The following is a 20,213-nucleotide window of genomic DNA, read 5'->3' as shown; positions in this document are numbered from 1 at the left end:
AGCTGTAAAGTCACACAGTTGGCAACTGCTGGTCCTTTGCTCCTGGGTTCTACTGCTTTCAGTCTCTGTTCCTGGTGGGGTCCCTCACTTTGCTTCTCTGGGGCTGGCTTTCATCTCTTAGCTTCTAGGTTCCAGCATGCTTAATATCTCATGGAAAGGCACACAGCAATATTTGCTTGGCTCCAAGCATCTTCAAACATCTGTGTCTCTAATCTCTCTGTCGACTGAAGTTTCTGTTGGCTCTGTCGTTTCTGATTCTCTCCAAAATGTTTCCTCTTTTAAAGGATTCCAGTAAATCAATCAAGTTTCAGGTGCTGTCACATCGCCATGTAATCAAAAGGTCACACCTACAACTGGGCATGTCACATCTCCATGGAGATAAACAAACGATACTGCCCTACAGTACTGAATTAGGGTTAAAAGAAACAGCTGCCTCTACAACATTGAGTCAGGATTAAAACACAGCTTTTCTGGGGTACATAATATTTTCAAACCAGCACAGGTATGCTCAATAATTTGCTACCATCTCTCCCACAAAGAGAAACTAGGATGGGAACCTCACCTGCCTGCTTCACCACTATGCCCCCAGCACACAGTATGGACTTGGGCACAGAAAAGGATTCATTAAAAGTTGCATTTGTGGTAGGAAATAAAGAGAGGGAGGGAAATGTCAGGAATGAGGTGCCCTCAGTACTATGTAGAGGTTGGGCAATGCTTCACCTGCAAGGAGATATCTGGGCTGAGATATGAGGAGGAAGTAAGGACCAGACAAGGAAAGGGTGAGGCACAATCCAGATGGAGGGACAGGATGAGGAAAGGTAAATGATGGTAAAACAGCATGGCAAAGCACTTAAATGTCACTGTAGATGAGGGATGCTCAGTGAGGGACACCTGTGTCCCTTAGGAAGCATTTGGCCAAGTCTAGATACATTTTTGATACAAAAAGATACATTTTTGATTGTCACAACTTTGGGGGGGAGGGTGCTTCTGGCATCCTCTAGGTAGAGGCCGGGGATGCTGCTGAACATTTTACAATGTACAAAACAGCTCCCCACAAAAAAGAACTATCTGATCTAAAATGCCAATCCTGCCTAAGCTGAGAAACCTGACGGTAGACTAACATTCAAGGTATGGACTAGTCAAAGAACATAAGCGTTCTTCTAAAGTCATGACTTCGATGGACGCACTGAGACTAGCATTTGGATCAGAGTAGCATTTGCTTACCACTTCCTATAACTTTCAAGAAAGGAAATATCAAGCAAGTAGTATCCAACTCCTATAAGACCTCTGTTTTCCTTTGAAAACTGGAATCCTTGAAAATAAGACTTTCAGCAGGTATCAGTGAACTCCCTATCATTACATACCATTAAGTTTGTTTCATGATCTTCACCAAAGACACAGCATTAATTTCCTTCCATTGGAAGTTCATCAGGACCTCATCATTTGCTCTCTAACCTAGCCAATTCTAGGACTCCAAGCCACCTACTCCACTAACAGATAAGGAGAAGAGAGATAAGAAAAATGGTAGGCATTCAGTAAGCACTGGAAAGGTGAATGGATGGTAGGTAGTATAGAAGGATAAATGGATTGGCAGAGATTTCTCAGATCACAATGTACCAAGGCCTTAGACATCCAAGAGCTTATATCTACACCCTGTGCCCTTTTCTGTGAAAACGAAGTGTGGGCTGAACGTCATGCCCTGGGCTCATGCCTCACCTCTGACTCACGCCCTGTAATAGGGGCCTGTCCCAGAGAATGGTTAGAAGAGGTCATTCCCCAGACAGGGAGTCAAGCAGTTGGACATGCTGGAGTGACAGGAGCTGGGAAGTCGGTGATAACAGAGCCCCTTTGTTGGATGCAACAGCACACACACGGGCTGAGCCTACCACGCAACAGCAAAATCTGCGGTAGCTGCAAAATTTGTTGGGGCTTGACCCTGTGTTCAGTTTCTCCTCCTGTTTCACAACTGCTTCTCTTTGGATAAGAAGTTACTAGTCCTGGGCGGGCAAAGGTGGCGCAGTGGCAGAGCTCTTGCCTACCATGCCATGCCAGACACCCAAGTTTGATTCCCGGTGCCTGCCCATGCAAACAAACAAAAAAAAAGTTATCAGTCCAAGTGTGTTTGCTTATTTTTGACCCTAGCAAGCAATACAACATTATTTTACAGCACCTGAATTGTGACTCTAAAAGGAAAGAGAAAAAGATGACCATTTTGTCTGTTGTAAAAGATCCAATAGTGTTCTATTCATAAAAATAGATCCCAGAAACTCATAGGGGCTACTTTCTTAAGTTCTGTTCTTTACATCTCAGTTTCTATTGTGGCATGAACCTAACCCAATTACCATAACTCAGGTGTAGATACAATACCATCCACCTTACGTATCTTAATTATCAATCCTTAAAAGGACAAATAAGAAACATTTACAATTGGACTCAACATGTGAAAACTCCATTTATATACAACTTTCATGGAATTATCTGGTGGGTGCAGGAACCCAAGAGGAGCACCGCACCCAGAGCAGACAAACATGGGCTAAGTACATGTTTAAGTACAGAACTAGAGCTGGAAAAAGTAGACAGGTGACCCCAAAACAACAAAATGGAAATCAAAGTAAACTTGCTACAAGGCTAAGCAAGTTATGTCAACTGTCAAAGCCAAAGAATATCAGTATAGGCAGCGACCCCTTTAGAAATGAACCACCTTCCAAAGACTGACTTGTAAGTCAGTGTCTAGAACCGGGAATGCGAGCCGTGGTTTATGCCCCCAAGCCAGCTCGCAAAGCTGACTGAGCTTCCAATTTATCTTAGTATCCTACACACTTGGAATAGAAATACTAAAATACAATGCTTTGATATCATTTTTTTTTAAAGACATAACAAAACACTTAGAGAAAAAAAAGCTTCACAACATGACTAGCCTTGACCTGAACCATGATTTGGAACCTAAGCTTTCTGTGACCCAACCCATTGCGCAAATGGGCTCTAGGAAAACTGAAGGGGAGGCATGAGAAGAATCCAGCCACAAAGGGAAAGGGGTTGTGGTGGGAGAAAAATGTAGTCTAGCATCTCTCAAATGGAGTAAGAGGCCCTGGTCTCTATGCTTGATATACTCTAAAGAACAGAAGTGCTACCTGTCACAACTAGAAGGGTACAAGGGGAGCAGCCAAACGCTGCCTGCTACCCAAGCAGCAAAATGAGCTGCAGTAGGTAAATGAGCTGCAGAAGGCAAATGAGCCAGCTTACTGCCCCAGCAGTACCAGAGAGCAGAGGGGAAGGGAATCCCTGCAGCATGCTCTGCAGCAGCGTGATGCCCAGAGGCACTTAAAGAAGGAAGAAATTCCTAGAGTTGTTGACAGCTGGTAGGGGAAGTGTCCAGGGCCGTATTTCATTCTAAAAGATAAGGACAAATCAGAGAGGAACTTCATAAACTTTACAAAAGTATAATTTGTACTAAGTGATAAGTTTACATAATCAGATTTTTGGTGCTTTCAGAGGAGAGCAGGGGACAAAAGGATAAAGGCTGTGGGGAACGGATTTCCCAGCACAGGGCACCCACACACATGTTATAACAGAAAAGTGCTTCATTCTAAATTGTTGCTGAATATTATAGGGGATCCAAATGTCAAATATTGAAATCAAGATTTGGTTTGGAAATTGAGAAAATATGTAAGTTATCCCCGTAGTACCTTTTTTAATCCTCCAAACAAACTGTCAGTCTCCAGTTCAAATTCTCGGCCCAGTTCCTCTTCATGTTCTGACAAGAAAAACAGTCACTATTAGTCACAATCTGAAAATAAAGCTGGGTTAATTTAATACCAAAAAGAAACTGGCACAGGTCATTAGAAAAGCTGCCTGTGGACCGAGCCACAGACACAGACGCATATCCCACCCCGTGACCTTCCTCTCCAGCTTTCTGTGACCTGGGTTCCCGGAAATGCATGCAGCGCTTGGCAGGAAAATCCCCTTCCTCTTGTAATAATGGTCACAAAAGGAAAGGGGATCAAGAGAGAAAAACGTCCAGTAAAGAGAAACATGGAAGGGTGAGTGTAAATTCCACACTTGTACAGGTAGGTAAAACATTTCTAAGAGATCATACCCCAAAACAGGGGACTCATAACCACATTACATAATATTAACAAGATTATAAAATGGAATCACGTAATGATAGCAGCATCTTTGCAAGTAAACAATACAAAGGTTAAAACCGAAGATACAACAAAATATTCATTCAAATACTTCTTGAGGATACACAATACCCAGGCATGGAAGAGACACCAAGGGTGAAACCAAACAAGAGTGGCATGCCTATTGCATTCCCGGGGTGTAGTACACACTGGAGAAGACAGACAAAGAATTAAGACTTCACAACAGAGCTGGTGGGTGCCGTGAAATGGGAACAAGTAAGGAATGCTCCGGGAACTGAGTTGGAGATGGCAGTGGGTGTCTGGTAGGGAATGAGAGCAGTGTGGGTAGAGCTCAAGAGCATGCCCAAAATTAGATTTAGAGACTCAGGAGTCCCAAATATAAAGTTAGTGGTGAAGCCACCAGACAGATGAGATCCCCAAGAAAGGCACAAGAGTACACAGACTGGAAAAGGGAAAAAACAGTGCTTATAGGACCAAGAAACATACAAAAAACACAGCAGACCAAAAAGGAATTATCCAAAAAGATCAAAGGAAAATCAGGACAGAGTGCTGTCACTAAAACGTAACTATGAAGTGTTGCTATTTTCAGACTAGGATCAAGGGGCAGATCATACACAAATGCAAAAAGCAGCCCCAGCGTGGGAGTAAAATACGGAACTAAACTTCACCATCAGGGAATCCCCTGATACTGTGTCAAACTTTAGGGACACCCAAATCAGTAGGACAAGCCTTTGATCTTGAGGCGTACTCTTGTGAAGCTTAAGTAGATAGTGGAGAAGCTTAGCCTACCTATAGGCATGCCTAAAAGTTACTTCTGGGACTTCCGGAGAAGATGGCGGCTTAGTAAGACGCGCGGGTCTTAGTTCCTCCTCCAGAAAAGCAACTAACGAAAGAGAAACAATACGAAACAGCTCCCGGAGTCACGACAGAGACCAAAAAGACAGCGTACCCCATTCTGGAACGGCTGAACGGGCAGGGAGAATCCACTGCGGTGAGATACCCGAGGGGCGCGCGTTTTCCCGGCCGGGGCGGCTGGCGACTGGGGTCCCCTCCACACACGTGGCTCCCCGGTCTGACTGGGAACGTTGGAGAGCAGGGCCCTCCCGTCACGCTTGGCATCTCGGGCCAGCTGGGCAATTTGGACCGGCACTCCCCCAAGCCGCGGTGGCCAGCGACCCCCGCCTCCACGCGCGGTTTTCCGGCCCAACTGCCCCACAGACAGACGAGTGCCACCTACTGGGCAGGAAAAGAAAAACAGAGCCCAGAGATTCCACAGAAAAACCTGCTGGGTCCCACACCCAGGGAAATCTGATCAAATGCCCAGACACCAGCAGAAAATAATGGATGACGCTCGGAAAATTGAAGATATGGCCCAGTCAAAGGAACAAACCAATAGTTCAAATGAGATACAGGAGCTGAGACAACTAATGCTGAATATACGAACAGAAATGGAAAAACTCTTCAAAAACCAAATCAATAAATTGAGGGAGGACATGAAGAAGACATGGGCTGAACAAAAAGAAGAAATAGAAAATCTGAAAAAACAAATCACAGAACTTATGGGAGTGAAGGACAAAGAAGAAAAAATGGAAAAAACAATGGATACCTACAATGGTAGATCTAAAGAGACAGAAGCTACAATTAGTGAACTGGAGGATGGAACATCTGAATTCCAAAAAGAAACAGAAACTATAGGGAAAAGAATGGAAAAACTTGAGCAGGGAATCAGGGAACTGAATGACAATATGAAGCGCACAAATATACGTGTTGTGGGTGTCCCAGAAGGAGAAGAGAAGGGAAAAGGAGGAGAAAAACTAATGGAAGAAATTTTCACTGAAAATTTCCCAACTCTTATGAAAGACCTAAAATTACAGATCCAAGAAGTGCAGCACACCCCAAAGAGAATAGACCCAAATAGGCGTTCTCCAAGACATTTACTAGTTAGAATGTCAGAGGTCAAAGAGAAAGAGAGGATCTTGAAAGCAGCAAGAGAAAAACAATCTGTCACATACAAGGGAAACCCAATAAGACTATGTGTAGATTTCTCAGCAGAAACCATGGAAGCTAGAAGACAGTGGGATGATATATTTAAATTACTAAAAGAGAAAAACTGCCAACCAAGACTCCTATATCCAGCAAAATTGTCCTTCAAAAATGAAGGAGAGGACTTCCGGAGAAGATGGCGGCTTAGTAAGACGCGCGGGTCTTAGTTCCTCCTCCAGAAAAGCAACTAAAGAAACAGAAACAATACGAAACAGCTCCCGGAGTCACGACAGAGACCAAAAAAGACAGCGTACCCCATTCTGGAACGGCTGAACGGGTAGGGAGAATCCACTGCTGTGAGATACCCGAGGGGCGCACGTTTTCCCGGCTGGGGTGGCTGGCGTCTGGGGTCCCCTCCACGCACGTGGCTCCCCGGTCTGACTGGGAACATTGGATAGCGGGGCCCTCCCATCATGCTTGGCGTCTCGGGCCAGCTGGGCAATTTGGACCGGCACTCCCCCAAGCCACGGCCAGCGACCCCCGCCTCCACGCGCGGTTTCCCTGGCCGACTGCCCCGCAGACAAACGACCGCCACGAGCGCCACCTACTGGGCAGGAAAAGAAAAACAGAGCCCAGAGATTCCACAGAAAAACCTTTCAACCAGCTGGGTCCCACACCCAGGGAGATCTGATCAAATGCCCAGACACCAGCAGAAAATAATGGATGACGCTCGGAAAATTGAAGATATGGCCCAATCAAAGGAACAAACCAATAGTTCAAATGAGATACAGGAGCTGAGACAACTAATGCTGAATATACGAACAGAAATGGAAAAACTCTTCAAAAACCAAATCAATAAATTGAGGGAGGACATGAAGAAGATATGGGCTGAACAAAAAGAAGAAATAGAAAATCTGAAAAAACAAATCACAGAACTTGTGGGAGTGAAGGACAAAGAGGAAAAAACAATGGATACCTACAATGGTAGATCTAAAGAGACAGAAGCTACAATTAGTGAACTGGAGGATGGAACAACTGAATTCCAAAAAGAAACAGAAACTATAGGGAAAAGAATGGAAAAACTTGAGCAGGGAATCAGGGAACTGAATGACAATATGAAGCGCACAAATATACGTGTTGTGGGTGTCCCAGAAGGAGAAGAGAAGGGAAAAGGAGGAGAAAAACTAATGGAAGAAATTATCACTGAAAATGTCCCAACTCTTATGAAAGACCTAAAATTACAGATCCAAGAAGTGCAGCACACCCCAAAGAGAATAGACCCAAATAGGCGTTCTCCAAGACATTTACTAGTTAGAATGTCAGAGGTCAAAGAGAAAGAGAGGATCTTGAAAGCAGCAAGAGAAAAACAATCTGTCACATACAAGGGAAACCCAATAAGACTATGTGTAGATTTCTCAGCAGAAACCATGGAAGCTAGAAGACAGTGGGATGATATATTTAAATTACTAAAAGAGAAAAACTGCCAACCAAGACTTCTATATCCAGCAAAATTGTCCTTCAAAAATGAAGGAGAAATTAAAACATTTATAGACAAAAAGTCACTGAGAGAATTTGTGACCAAGAGACCAGCTCTGCAAGAAATACTAAAGGGAGCACTAGAGTCAGATACGAAAAGACAGAAGAGAGAGGTATGGAGTAAAGTGTAGAAAGAAGGAAAATCAGATATGATATATATAATACAAAAGCCAAAATGGTAGAGGAAAATATTATCCAAACAGTAATAACACTAAAAGTTAATGGACTGAATTTCCCAATCAAAAGACATAGAATGGCAGAATGGATTACGACCCAGCAATACCACTGCTAGGTATCTACTCAAAGGACTTAAGGGCAAAGACACAGACGGACATTTGCACACCAGTGTTTATAGCAGCATTATCTACAACTTCAAAGAGATGGAAACAGCCAAAATGCCCATCAACAGACGAGTGGCTAAACAAACTGTATACCTACGATGGAATATTATGCAGCTTTAAGACAGACTAAACTTATGAAGCATGTAATAACATGGATGGACCTAGAGAACATTATGCTGAGTGAGTCTAGCCCAAAACTAAAGGACAAATACTGTATGGTCCCACTAATGTGAACCGACATTCGAGAATCAGCTTGGACTATATCATTGGTAACAGAGACCAGCAGGAGTTAGAAACAGGGTAAGATAATGGGTAATTGGAGCTGAAGGGATACAGACTGTGCAACAGGACTAGATACAAAAACTCAAAAATGGACAGCACAATAATACCTAAGTGTAATGTAACTAGGTTGGAACACTGAATGAAGCTGCACCTGAAATATGGTTTTTTGTTTGTTTGTTTGTGTGTTTGTATCTTTTGTTTTTGTTTTTTTCTTTTTCCTTTATATATATATATATATTATTAGTATTATTATTTTAATTCTCTTCTCTATATTAACATTCTATATCTTTTTCTGCTGTTTTGCTAGTTCTTTTCCTAAATCGATGCAAATGTACTAAGAAATGATGATCATACATCTATGTGATGATACTAAGAATTACTGAGTGCATGTGTAGAATGGAATGATTTCTAAATGTTGTGTTAATTTCTTTTCTTTTTTTTGATTAATAAAAAAAATTAAAAAAAAAAAAAGGAGTTACTTCTGGAGGACCTCTTTTTTTGCTCAGATGTGGCCTCATTCTCTCTAAGCCCAACTCTGCAAGAGAAATCATTGCCCTCCCCTCTACGTGGGGCATGACATCCAGGGGTAAAACTCTCCCTGGCAGTGTGGGAGATGATTCCCAGGGATGAGTCCAGCCCTGGCACCATGGGATCAACAATTACATCTTGGCCAAAAGTGGGAAAAGAAGTATAACTAATAAAGTATCAGTGGCAGAGAGAGTTCAAATAGTCAAGAGGCTACTCTGGAGGTTGCTCTTACACAAGCTTCAGTTAGACCTTGCTACCTATCATAACCTGCCAACCCCCAACCAGGAGCATTCCAGCCAATCCTAAAGAACACCTAGGGCAATATATAAGATCCTACAAAGTTTCCATGCACTAGGTAACTTTCCAGAAACCCTCAACCTCTACATGGGTCCCTGGACCAGATAACTCCTGAAAGCTAAAGAAGCCAGCCTCTCCACTACATCAGCTAGTTCCATCTCCCTACCCCATATTACTGACAGCCCCTTCTAACATGAAAAAGTTATAATTGCCATAGCACAAATACCCCTAAAGAGTGGGACAGAAAGATCAAAGGTGATGGTGGAGTTATACAGAGAAGGTAGGGTTTAACAAACAAATATGACTGCTAAATCATTAAACTGATATTTCTTTTAGTCTCCAGTATCTCAGAACAGCTAGAAGTAAAACTAGAAGTAAAACCTAAAATCATGGTATTGTAACCCATACTAAACTCTGAAATCTGTTCTACAATTAATTGTTGTGCTGTGCTTTGAAATTTATTGCATATATATGTTATTTTTCATACACACAAAAAAAGTCGATTGTGATGATAAAAAAAAAATACTCTTCCTAGCCTCTATTCTGGAGCAGCTAGAAGGAAAGAAAAAAAAAAAAAAAAGCAGCCCTAGCCCCAAAGCACAGAAAACTGTGCCCCCAGGAACACCAGAGAAAGGAGTTATTGAACACTAGCCTAGGGCACTACAGCACAAGTCCAGGGAGCCCTATACTCGTTGCGCCCGTCTGCTCCCTGGGAGGTGTGCGGCTGCGGTAGGCCACTGGCCCTCTCAGCTAGAGCTGCGTGTGTGCTACACTTTATGCATGTGCCGTGTTGTACACAGACCCTAGTCTGAGTGAGCAGTCAGCACATAATTGGCCATCTGTAGCAACCCAACAAAAGAAGTGGCAGAAACCTCTGGATTTCTTAATGCAAAGAATGAAAGCCCTCACTACCTCTTCCCTCTTCTGTTTTGGCTTTACTTTCCTAAAAAAGTAACCTCTGGAAATATCACAATCAGGTAGAATTGAAACAAAGCAAAAAGATAGTTCTTTTTTTCTTATTCTTCCTTTTTAAAAAGGGTACATTCAGGAGTAGTGAGGCTCACACTTCGTGCCAGACTTCCTGAAGCTGGAACATACCACCCTCTAGTGGGAAAAAGGTACCCTCTGCAGACAGGAGAATTCTGATGAACTACTTACTGCTCAGTGCTGTCCAACAGAAATACACTATGAGGCATATATATAACTCTAAACACTCTAGTAGCCACACTTTAAAAAACTAAAAAGTGAAATTAATATAAGTAGATTCTATTTACCCTACTATAGCCAAAATATTATTTAAACATGTAATCAATATTAAACAATTACTAATGAATCATTTTATAATCCTTTTACATACTAAGTTATCAAAATGCAGTATGCAGTCAGCCAATCCTAAAGAACACTAGGGCATTATATAAGATTCTACAAAGCTTCCATGAACTAGGGTAACCTTCCAGAAACCCTCTACCTCCACATGGGTCCCTGGACCAGATAAGTCCTGAAACCTAGAAGGCCCAGTCTCTCCACAACATCAGCTAGTCCCATCTCCCTATCCTATATTACTGACAGCCCCTATCAACATGAAAAAGTTAGAATGGTCATAGCCCAAATACCCCTAAAGAGTGGGATAGAAAGATCAAAGGTGATGGTGGAGTTATATACAGAGAAGGTACGGTTTAACAAATGAATATGAATGCTGAATCATTAAACTAATATTTCCTTTAGTCTCCAGTATTTTAGAGCAGCTAGAAGTAAAAACCTAAAATTGTGGAATTGTAGCCCATACTAAACTCTGAAATCTGCTCTACAACTCATTGTTGTGCTGCACTTTGAAATTTACTGTTTTGTACATGTGTATTTTTCACAAAAAAGAAAAAAAGTCGACTGTGATAATAAGAAATACATATATTTATCCCTTCTAGCCTCCTATGTTCTGGAGCAGCTAGAAGGAAAAATCTGAGAGGACGGTATGATAGCCCATGACAAACTCTGGGATCTGTCCTATAACTACTTGTTGAAGAGTGCTTTGAAAATTATTGCTTTTACCCTTGTTTGCGCTGTATATACGTTACACTATTCAATAAAAAAGCTTTTTAAAAAAATGCAGCATGCATTTAACACTTAACATCACATCTCCATGACGACTGGCCATCTTCCAAATGTCCATGAGCCAAACCTGGCTAGTGGCTATAGCAGACAGCACAGCTCTAGACCCAAAATTCCCCCCTCACCTTTTGGAGAATTCCTTCAAATTACCCCCTCCTGATTTCTTGACACACACAAATACCATATGACATACATTTTAGATTGCAACAAATTAAATCTACTTTGACACTTCCGCGACCCCTTTGGAAATCACTGTCTTCAGACTGTAGTAAATTAGTTGAAATTTCACAGCTGCAGAATTTAGTGGATATAGGAGAACAGAAGTGGAGAACATGAAGAGTGATGGCCCTTGGAACGTCTCTGATACACCCTCTTTGGTAGGGGTCCCATATCTCACCCTATAGGGCTGTATTTTCATCACACCTCAAATAATAGCTAAGCAAGTCAAATATAGCCAAGCAAGAGGGTGCTGCAAACAGAAAGAAAGCTATGCCTTGCATCTCTCTCCACACAGGACTGTTGGGCAGAGCTAGTTCTTTTTTCTAGAAGCTCTTCCCATTTTCCAAAATTCAGTGCTGAGAACTGCCTGGAAGCATAGAAATGAAGTAATTTCTGCTGATAACTCCTTATTACTGTGTCAGCATTTGGTTCTTTCCCCCCAACAAAAGGCTACGTCAAAGCCCCACCCTACCTACAGAGAGAGAGAAGATTTGCATTTTAATCACTGCCAATGAGCTGTGGCGGTAAACTACTTACTTAAAACATCTAACTACCCTACTCCTTTCACCCTAAACATTTTGATGGGAAATTAATCCTGTGGTGGCATGGGGTAATTAGATGGCAATAATCAGGAAGAGGAAGCACACACACAAACACACCCTAGTCTCATCCATGCCACTGTCTGGAGGCAGCAAACCCAATCATGGTATAATGTGTCCTGCTGTTTCTATGCATTTGAAAAATTCCAATCAGCTCCTACTGATTCTTTAGGAAGCCGGTGGGCACAGCAGAGCATGGTGGTAAATGAGAGCAGAGAAGGGGAGAAGATAAGATGGGCTTCTAAGGATAAGAGAATGTAATGTGGAGCAATTCTCAAATATCCATATGCCAATCATGGGGTGATAAGACGCTTGTTTTTCCTTAACACTCTGAAGGCATGGAGGTTTCTTTTCTCCTCTCCCCTAACTCTCACACTTAAGGGAATGCAAGAGTGAGTTAGCAATAACCCAAACAAAAGCAAATCAGTTATGATAAGATACAAAACAAAGTGTACAGATGGCCTCCAAACCTCCAAAAAAAGATGAGCAGGGCCGCTCACCTGCTCCTTACCTAAGGAATGCTGTGACCTATCAAGGCAGATGGCCAGAAGTGCAATTTGCATGGGAATCCTTAAGGCTCCTGGGAGAGGGAGAAAAAGCTCCAGACTGAAAAGGGAAATTCTCAAGTAGAGGGAGCTCTGTGTGTGTCCACTGGGTGGAAACCAACAGGGAGCACTGGCTGCGGGTGCTGGGCAGATGGGAAGAACTGTGGGGTCTAAAACTGAGTTCTGCCCTCAAACAACCTCCAGCCCAGGCCTTGCTTCAAGTCACTGAGAGGTTTATTAAGCATAGGAAGACAGGGCGGTGCACAGGGGCTCTGTGGCAGAATCCTCACCCGCTGGGCTGGAGACTCAGGTTTGATTCCTGGAGCCTGCCCACGCCAAGAAAACAAAACTAAAACTTGTTCGCCATGTGCCCGTCCAGATGAGAGAGAAACCCTGACCGTGTTCACCGTGTGCCTTTCCAGAAGAGAGAGAAACTAACTGTGTTCGTCATGTGCCCTTCCACTTGAGAGAGAAACCCTGAACTTCATCAGCCTTCTTGAACCAAGGTACCTTTCCCTGGATGCCTTCGATTGGACATATAGACTTGTTTTAACATGGGCAGGCACCAGGAATCAAACCCAGGTCCTCTGGCATGGCAGGCAAGCATTCTTGCCTGCTGAGCCACCGTGGCCTGCCCTATAGACTTGTTTTAATTGGGACATTTTCTTGGCCATAGAACTAAACTAGCAACTTATTAAATTCCCCTTTTTAAAAGCTATTCTGTTTCCGGTATATTGCATTCCGGCAGCTAGCAAACTAGAACAGGTCCATTCACAACAGCTGTGAAAACTGAAGGACTCCTGGTGGTCTTACCCATCGTCAGCCAGCTCACCTATTTCCAAGGTCAAGGTCAAATGCTCGAGGTCAGGACCATCTTTGTTTCCCTACTTTAGTCTGGGCCCTCCAGAGTTGCCAATCTTTTGTATGCAAATTCCTCTGATCATAAAAGCAAGTAGGAAAAATGTCATCCTGATTAACAAAGCCAAACCCCCATGAAAGGTTAATGCGTTGTACGAACAATGTAAGAAAAAAAAGAATCTATAAATGAGCTGCTAGATCCTTTCTTATAAACTAAGATTAGTGATGAAGAGACCCACCAGAGCATACAGGAATAAACAAAAGATAGACGGTAAATGCTCTCAGCTAAAAGTTGCATCCCACTTTCATAACACTACATAAAAGCAAACAAATTGGGGGTGGAAATTCAAATACTTTGTTCCATAAAAATCAATTCCTCTTTATTTATTAGGGCTCCCTGGTGTCACAGAGTTTATTTAGAGAAATATTAACTACCAATCACTAAAGATTAAAAACCTGAATAAAGTACCTCTGAAAGGAAAATGCAAATCAATGGAAAGTACAATTCCATTTATAAAAATGTCACTAAGTTCTTGAAATAAAAATGGTGAAGGTTTTAAAACACTGTGAATGTATTTAATGTCATTAAATAGGTAAATGATTTTATGTTATGTATATCTTACCACAACAAAAAAATGCTTTAAAAAAGTCATTAATTGCATCTTTTCAGGGAGGTATCTACTGTATAAAAGATACGTCTGGGCTCTGAAACCAAAAACACCTAGGGTTATTGCTGCTTTTTAGAAAGTAATCTTCACAGAAAACAGCAGACTTCATCAATAAATTCAAAAGTCTGTTATTTGAAAAAAATGAATAAACTACTGTTTCGGTTTGCTAAAGCTGCCAGAATGCAATACACCAGAAACAGGCTGGCTTTTACAATGGGGATTTATTAACTTAAAGTCTACATCTCTGAGGCAATGAGAATATCCAACCTAAGGCATCAACAGGACGATACCCGAACTCTGAAGACAGGCTGCCAGCATGAAGGACACCTCTGTCATATGGGAAGGCATATGGTCACATCTGCTGGTCCCTCTCTCCTGAGTTTCATTGCTTTTAGCTTCTCAATTCAGTGGCTTGCTCTCTGAGCTTCCTGGGTCCTCTCTTAGCTTCTCCAGGACTTTTCTCTATAAGTTTCTCTTAATTGCATCACTCAGCTTGTCTGAGCTCTTTGGGATCTTTCTGCATGTCCTTTATCCTCTTTTAAAGTACTCCATAAGGGCATTAAGACCCACCTTGTATGGGCTGGGCAACATCTCAACTGAAATAACCTAATCCAAAGGTCCCACCCACAATAGGTCTGCACCCACAGGAATGGATTAAAAGAATGTGGCCTTTTCTGGGATAACAGCTTCAAACTAACATATCCACTAAATAGACAAACATTTGGCAACTCACCCAAGACAGGAGAAACGACACATGGGGGGATTCAAGACATTATAAGAATATGATATGGAATTGTATGTAAGACATTTGGAAATTTCAATGAAATAGAAGAATATAAATTATTAAAACAGGCTTAAGAAGTAGAAAACCTAAGCAGAACAATATTCCTGTGTGGTCTAAGTTCTAAAATTGAAGCCCAGAATCATCGGTGGCCCTGGCATAGGGTGGAAACAGGAAGGCTAATGGACTGAGCACAAGTTCCTACTCCGACTCTGTGCCTGCAGTTAAGGTCCCCCAGCCAAACAGCCCTTTCCCAAGGGGATCAGAAACAGTTCCAGCTGATCCCAGTTCTCTGCCAGCCAAGCACACCTCCCACAGGAAGGGGGAAAGAGGCGTCCCTGTGCTCTCCATACTTAGAAAGGCTGCTTCCCTCAGCCCACAAGCGCTCACTCTTCCCAAGGGCAATCCCGTGTGACCCTGTGTGGTGTGCCATCTCCTCTCCCAGGGTTGGGAGCATATGTGACTAATAAATTGCTGTCAGTTTCGCCTGTCCAGTGTTGCAGGTCTTGCTTTCGGATATCCCTCCCTGACCAACAGGGCGAATAGTCTCCCAAAGAGACCCCATGCTTAGTTACAAGTGAATGATTTCAAACCCAGATGTAGGTATTTCATATACTATTTAAACAGTTCCATAGAATGAAAAAAAAAAAACCCACAATAATGGAAAGTGTTCCATTCATTTTATAAAGCTAAGAGTAGTTGATTTTGAGATTCAAGGATGAAACAAAAAATAAAACTACAAACCAACCAATCTCACTTAGACATAAGCATTTTTAAAAAATGAAAAAGCTTGGAAACAGTGTATTTTAAAATATCATGGTTGTAGTGGGTTGTCTTAGGAATCCATACAATTTGCTATTGAAAACTGATCAATTTAAAACATCATATCACCTCTCCAGAGCATCAACTAGTTTCATCCCCCAATCCCATACAATTTATAGCATGAATGTCACTACTTTGCATGTTGGCAGCAAACAGCTTGTTCTGAGTTTTACAGGTCCAGAGCCAGAGGAGAATTCTGCCTTAGAACAGACCCTTCCTGTAACAGACTATGATGACACCATGCAAAAGGGTAGCTCTCCAAAACCTACGATCTCCAGATAGGTCCCTGGACTAGATAAATCCTGAAATGCAGAGGGGCCAGCTTCTCCAGAACATCCACTAGTTCCATCCTCCTACTCCATGTAATCAACAGCCCCTTCCAACATGAAAAAGTTAGAATGCCCATAGCCCAAATACCCCTAAAGAGTGGGAGAAAGATCAAAGGTGATGGCGGAGTTATACAGAGAAGGTCGGGGCAACAAATGATTATAAGTACTAAATCATTATACTGATATTTCTTTTAACCTCCATACCTTAGAGCAACTGGAAATAAAAACCTAAAATTATGGAATTATAACCCATATCAAAGTCTGAAATCTGTTCTACAACTAATTGTTGCAATGTACTTTGAAATTTATTGCTTTTATGTATATATGTTTTTTAAAGAGAAGGAAGAGTATGGTAGAGAAGACAGGATTTAACAAATGAATATGACTGCTAAATCAATATATTGATATTTCTTTTGGTCTCCAGTGTCTTGGAGCAGCTAGAAGACAACATGAAAAATCACGGAACTGTAATCCATACCAAACTTCAAAATCTGTTGAATAACTACTTGTTAAAATGTACTTGGAAATTTACTGTTTTGTATAGTATATATGTTATTTTTCACAATAAAAAAATGTTAAAAGAAATTAGTTAACACAGGCTAGACAGAAGGATTTTTTTAACATGATTAAAATGAGCAAAGTTGGTTCAACCTTTCACTAATGGTAAAAACAATACAGGGATTTCCATGAAAGGCTGAATTAAAACAAGGATGGTATCGTTTTCCAACTATTATGTTATTCTACAAGTTCTAGCTGAAGTAATAAAAGATGAAGCCAAAACACTATCATTATCTATAGATATCACCTAACTAGAAAAACCAGGAGAATCAACTAAAAAACACTAGAAGAATTCTATAAATTGTTTGAAAATAGATAAACCAAAATAAAGACAAGAAAAAATAATTAGGCCAGAAATAATCACCTACACAGTATAGAAAATATAACAGGAAAATAGTTCGATCATAAAAGGAAAAAAAAGACAATAATCATTATCCTAAGAATTTTAGCAGATCTTGTTACGAGGAGGACCACAAAGCTTTGTTAAGGGCAGTAACAGAAGACTTTGAAGAAATCAAGTAAAATGCCATATTCCTGGACAGAAAGATACAATATTACAAGAATTCAATTATTTGCAAATTAATTTCTAGGCTTATTATAATTCTAATTAAAACCCTAATGAGATTTTTTAGATCACCTATTTCTAATATTTACGTGGAGGAATAAAGCAGCAAGAATAGCCAAGAAAAGTCTGAAAATAAAGAACAGTGATTAGTATCTCAATCCAGATATTCAAACTAATTATCAAGCAAAAACAATTAAAACAGTGGGGGGGGGAAATCAATGAAACAGGAAAGAGTTTCCCACTCTAGTATGGATATAAGAATTTAGTGCATGATCAAGATTGCATCATAATTCAATATGGAAAGAAAGACTTACTCTATAGAGTTAGGTTACCTATTGGTAAAAAAAAATAATTTAACTTTTCACCTTACATCACCTACCAAATATATTTGTTATGAATTAAAGAATGAAAACTCAGCCTGCTGAGAGTGTAATAAGGTGGACAAAATGTAAACTGAAATAGCCTTCCTGGAGAGCAGACAAGGGCCACCTATCAAGAACCTTAAAAACATTTGTGGAAATACTACCTGATGGTAGCACAACAATATAAGTCCTGAATGAAGCTGAATGTGAGTATGATTGAGGGAGAAGGAACAGGGGCATGTATGAAACCAGAAGGAAAGATAGAGGATAAAGACTGAGATGGTATAATTTAGGAATGCCTAGAGTAGACAACGATGGTGATTAAATGTACAAATAAAAAAACATTTTTGCAAGAGGGAAAACAAATGCATGTCAACACTGCAGGGTGCTGAAAACAGATGGTATATGGGAAAAAGTACAGTCAATGCAAGCTAGGGTCTATAGTCAACAGTAACATTGTAACACTGCAATAAAACAATGTACTGTTATATTACAATGAATGTACATAGGCATTAGGCCAAAACTTAATGTCAACAGGCAGGAGGTCATGGGGGATGTTAGGTCTCAGAAACAGAATTCTAAGAGCAAAAGAAACTTGACACAGAGCCCCCTCAGCATCCTTGGCAGGTCCAAGGACCCAGATATGAACCAACTGCCATACTGGCTGGTGTTGTATCTTCCAGACAATAACTAGAAATACAGTCATAATCTGTTTCTGCTGATAACACCTCCCCTACCAGTGCCTCACCCTGCCTGGTATATGCAGCTGCACATCAAAGGAGAATAGTACGTCAGTATCTCAGCAATCTACCATACCCTAAATCAGCAAGCCCCCATCCAATCAAGGAACAGCACACCACCTAGTGGGCACTCTCCCCTCCCAGTCTCACTCTCCCCTCAAAACACAGCTCCCAGAACAAAGAACGCGAGCCATTTTTCTTTCCTTTGGCTAGCAGGTTTTGCTAGCTCCCGCCTGTCTGCTCTCTCCCTGCGTTCTCTCTCTTCAATAAATCTGCTAAACTTTGACTCACTGTCCCATGTGGATTCCTTAATTACTCCAGGATGGTCAGGGGAGGGGTACAGATTCTTTGTGGAACAAAGGAAATGTTTTCCTATAGATTATGGTGGCAAAGGCATGCCTATACACTTAGGTTGGATTGTATGATATGTAAATAAAATTGTTTAAAAACAAAGAGAGGGCGGGCCATGGTAGCTCAATGGCAAAGTTCTCGCCTGCTATGCGAGAGACCCTGGTTCGATTCCCAGTGCCTGCCCATGCAAAAAAATAAACAAATAAAAAAAAGTAAAAATGAACAGAGAAAATCATGCTACAGAAAACACGGGGAAAGAAATGTACCTATTCACTGTTGATAGGGAAAATAAGAGGTGCAGCCCCTTAGAGGGCAGTGTGGTGGTTCCACAGGAGGCTAGGGGTGGGGTTGCCATGTGTTCCCAAGACCCCACTGGCTCAGTATATACCTGGAGGACCTGTATGTGGGGACACGAACGGACATTTGCACACTGGTGTTTCTGGCCACAGTGTTTGTAATCCACTAAGAATGGAGATAGCCTAAGGGTACAACAACCGAGAAATGGAAGGGGCAACTATGGTAAAAATGTGCAATAGACTACTGAGCAGCCACAAGAAGGAATAAAATTGTGAGGCATGCAACTAGGTGAATGAACCTTGAGAGCTGTATGTTGAATGAAATGTCAGGAAAAAAGACAAATATTATCATGCCTCAATCATACGGACTAACTATAATATAAAAACTCAGTGAACTAAAGTCGAGAACATGGGTTATCAGGTTGAAGCCTATCGTAAAGGGTCCTGGATTGTAAGCTCTTACAGCAATCACATATGTTCAGGAGTTATAACTTATTTCTAAATTCTGAGATACTGAGATGATTGTTTATAACCTGGTCATTTCCAGAAACTTCAGGGATTTATGTGATACCTGAGACTCAGAGTTAGAGCTACGACAGTGAGCAGTACCCCATACAAGAAGTGTTTAAAAAGTTGAAAGGTGATCAGACTTCAAGCAGAGATATGAATGAAGCTGATTTGGAGAGGACAAAGGTACATCAGCACAAAGGCTAAAGGATGATGTGGTCCATATTTAAAAACTTCAACTTCTGTTGTGATGCCAAAGAGAGAGGTATTTATTTGGTGCAGAATTTATATTTTGGGTGGTGCACTTCCTAATTCAACTTATGGTGTTCAACTAAAATGACCATATAAATACTTGGAAGTCTAGATAGGGCATAAGATCTTATCGGTTTGTCCAGGTTAGTGTGATGCCCCAATATATCCCAGAGTAATTTGGACAGTGAATAAATAAGTATTTGCAAGATCACCTTGGGGGTCGGGGGAGAAAGGAAGAAATGAATTCAACTTCCCCACTGGGAGAATTTCTGAAATTCTCGCAAGCAGTGCGGACAACCAAATCAATAGGCTGAACCCTTGATGCCCCTATGAGACTTATTCCTGAAAAAGACAGGCTAAGCCTACTTAAAATTACACCTCAGAGTCTCCCCCAGAGACTCTCTTTTGTTGCTCAGATGTGGCTTCTCCCTCTAAGCCGACTGCAGCAGGTGAACTCACGGCCCTCCCCTCTACGTGGGACATGACTCCCAAGGATGTAAATTTCCCTGGCAATATGGGATAGAAATCCCGGGATAAGTCAGG

General features: G+C 41.5%; 1 protein-coding gene across 14 annotated transcripts in view; it reads right to left on the bottom strand.

The window, feature by feature from the left end:
- The window catches only part of HHAT (hedgehog acyltransferase), a 472,050-nt gene that overhangs the window by 428,598 nt on the left and 23,239 nt on the right, over positions 1-20,213 (bottom strand). For 13 of the 14 annotated variants that reach the window (XM_077157719.1, XM_077157721.1, XM_077157722.1 and 10 more), the window contains one exon: positions 3,687-3,754. The exons of the other annotated variant lie outside the window; for it this stretch is intronic. In XM_077157719.1, coding sequence (XP_077013834.1) covers positions 3,687-3,754 — 68 coding nt within the window. The remainder of the gene's footprint in view (positions 1-3,686; positions 3,755-20,213) is intronic. 14 annotated transcript variants of the gene reach the window in all.

This window comes from Tamandua tetradactyla, chromosome 4 (assembly GCF_023851605.1).
Source record: "Tamandua tetradactyla isolate mTamTet1 chromosome 4, mTamTet1.pri, whole genome shotgun sequence".
NCBI classification, from domain to species: Eukaryota; Metazoa; Chordata; class Mammalia; order Pilosa; family Myrmecophagidae; genus Tamandua; species Tamandua tetradactyla.
The sequence above is the reverse complement of the archived record's forward strand: the minus strand, read 5'-3'. Positions and strand labels throughout refer to the sequence as shown.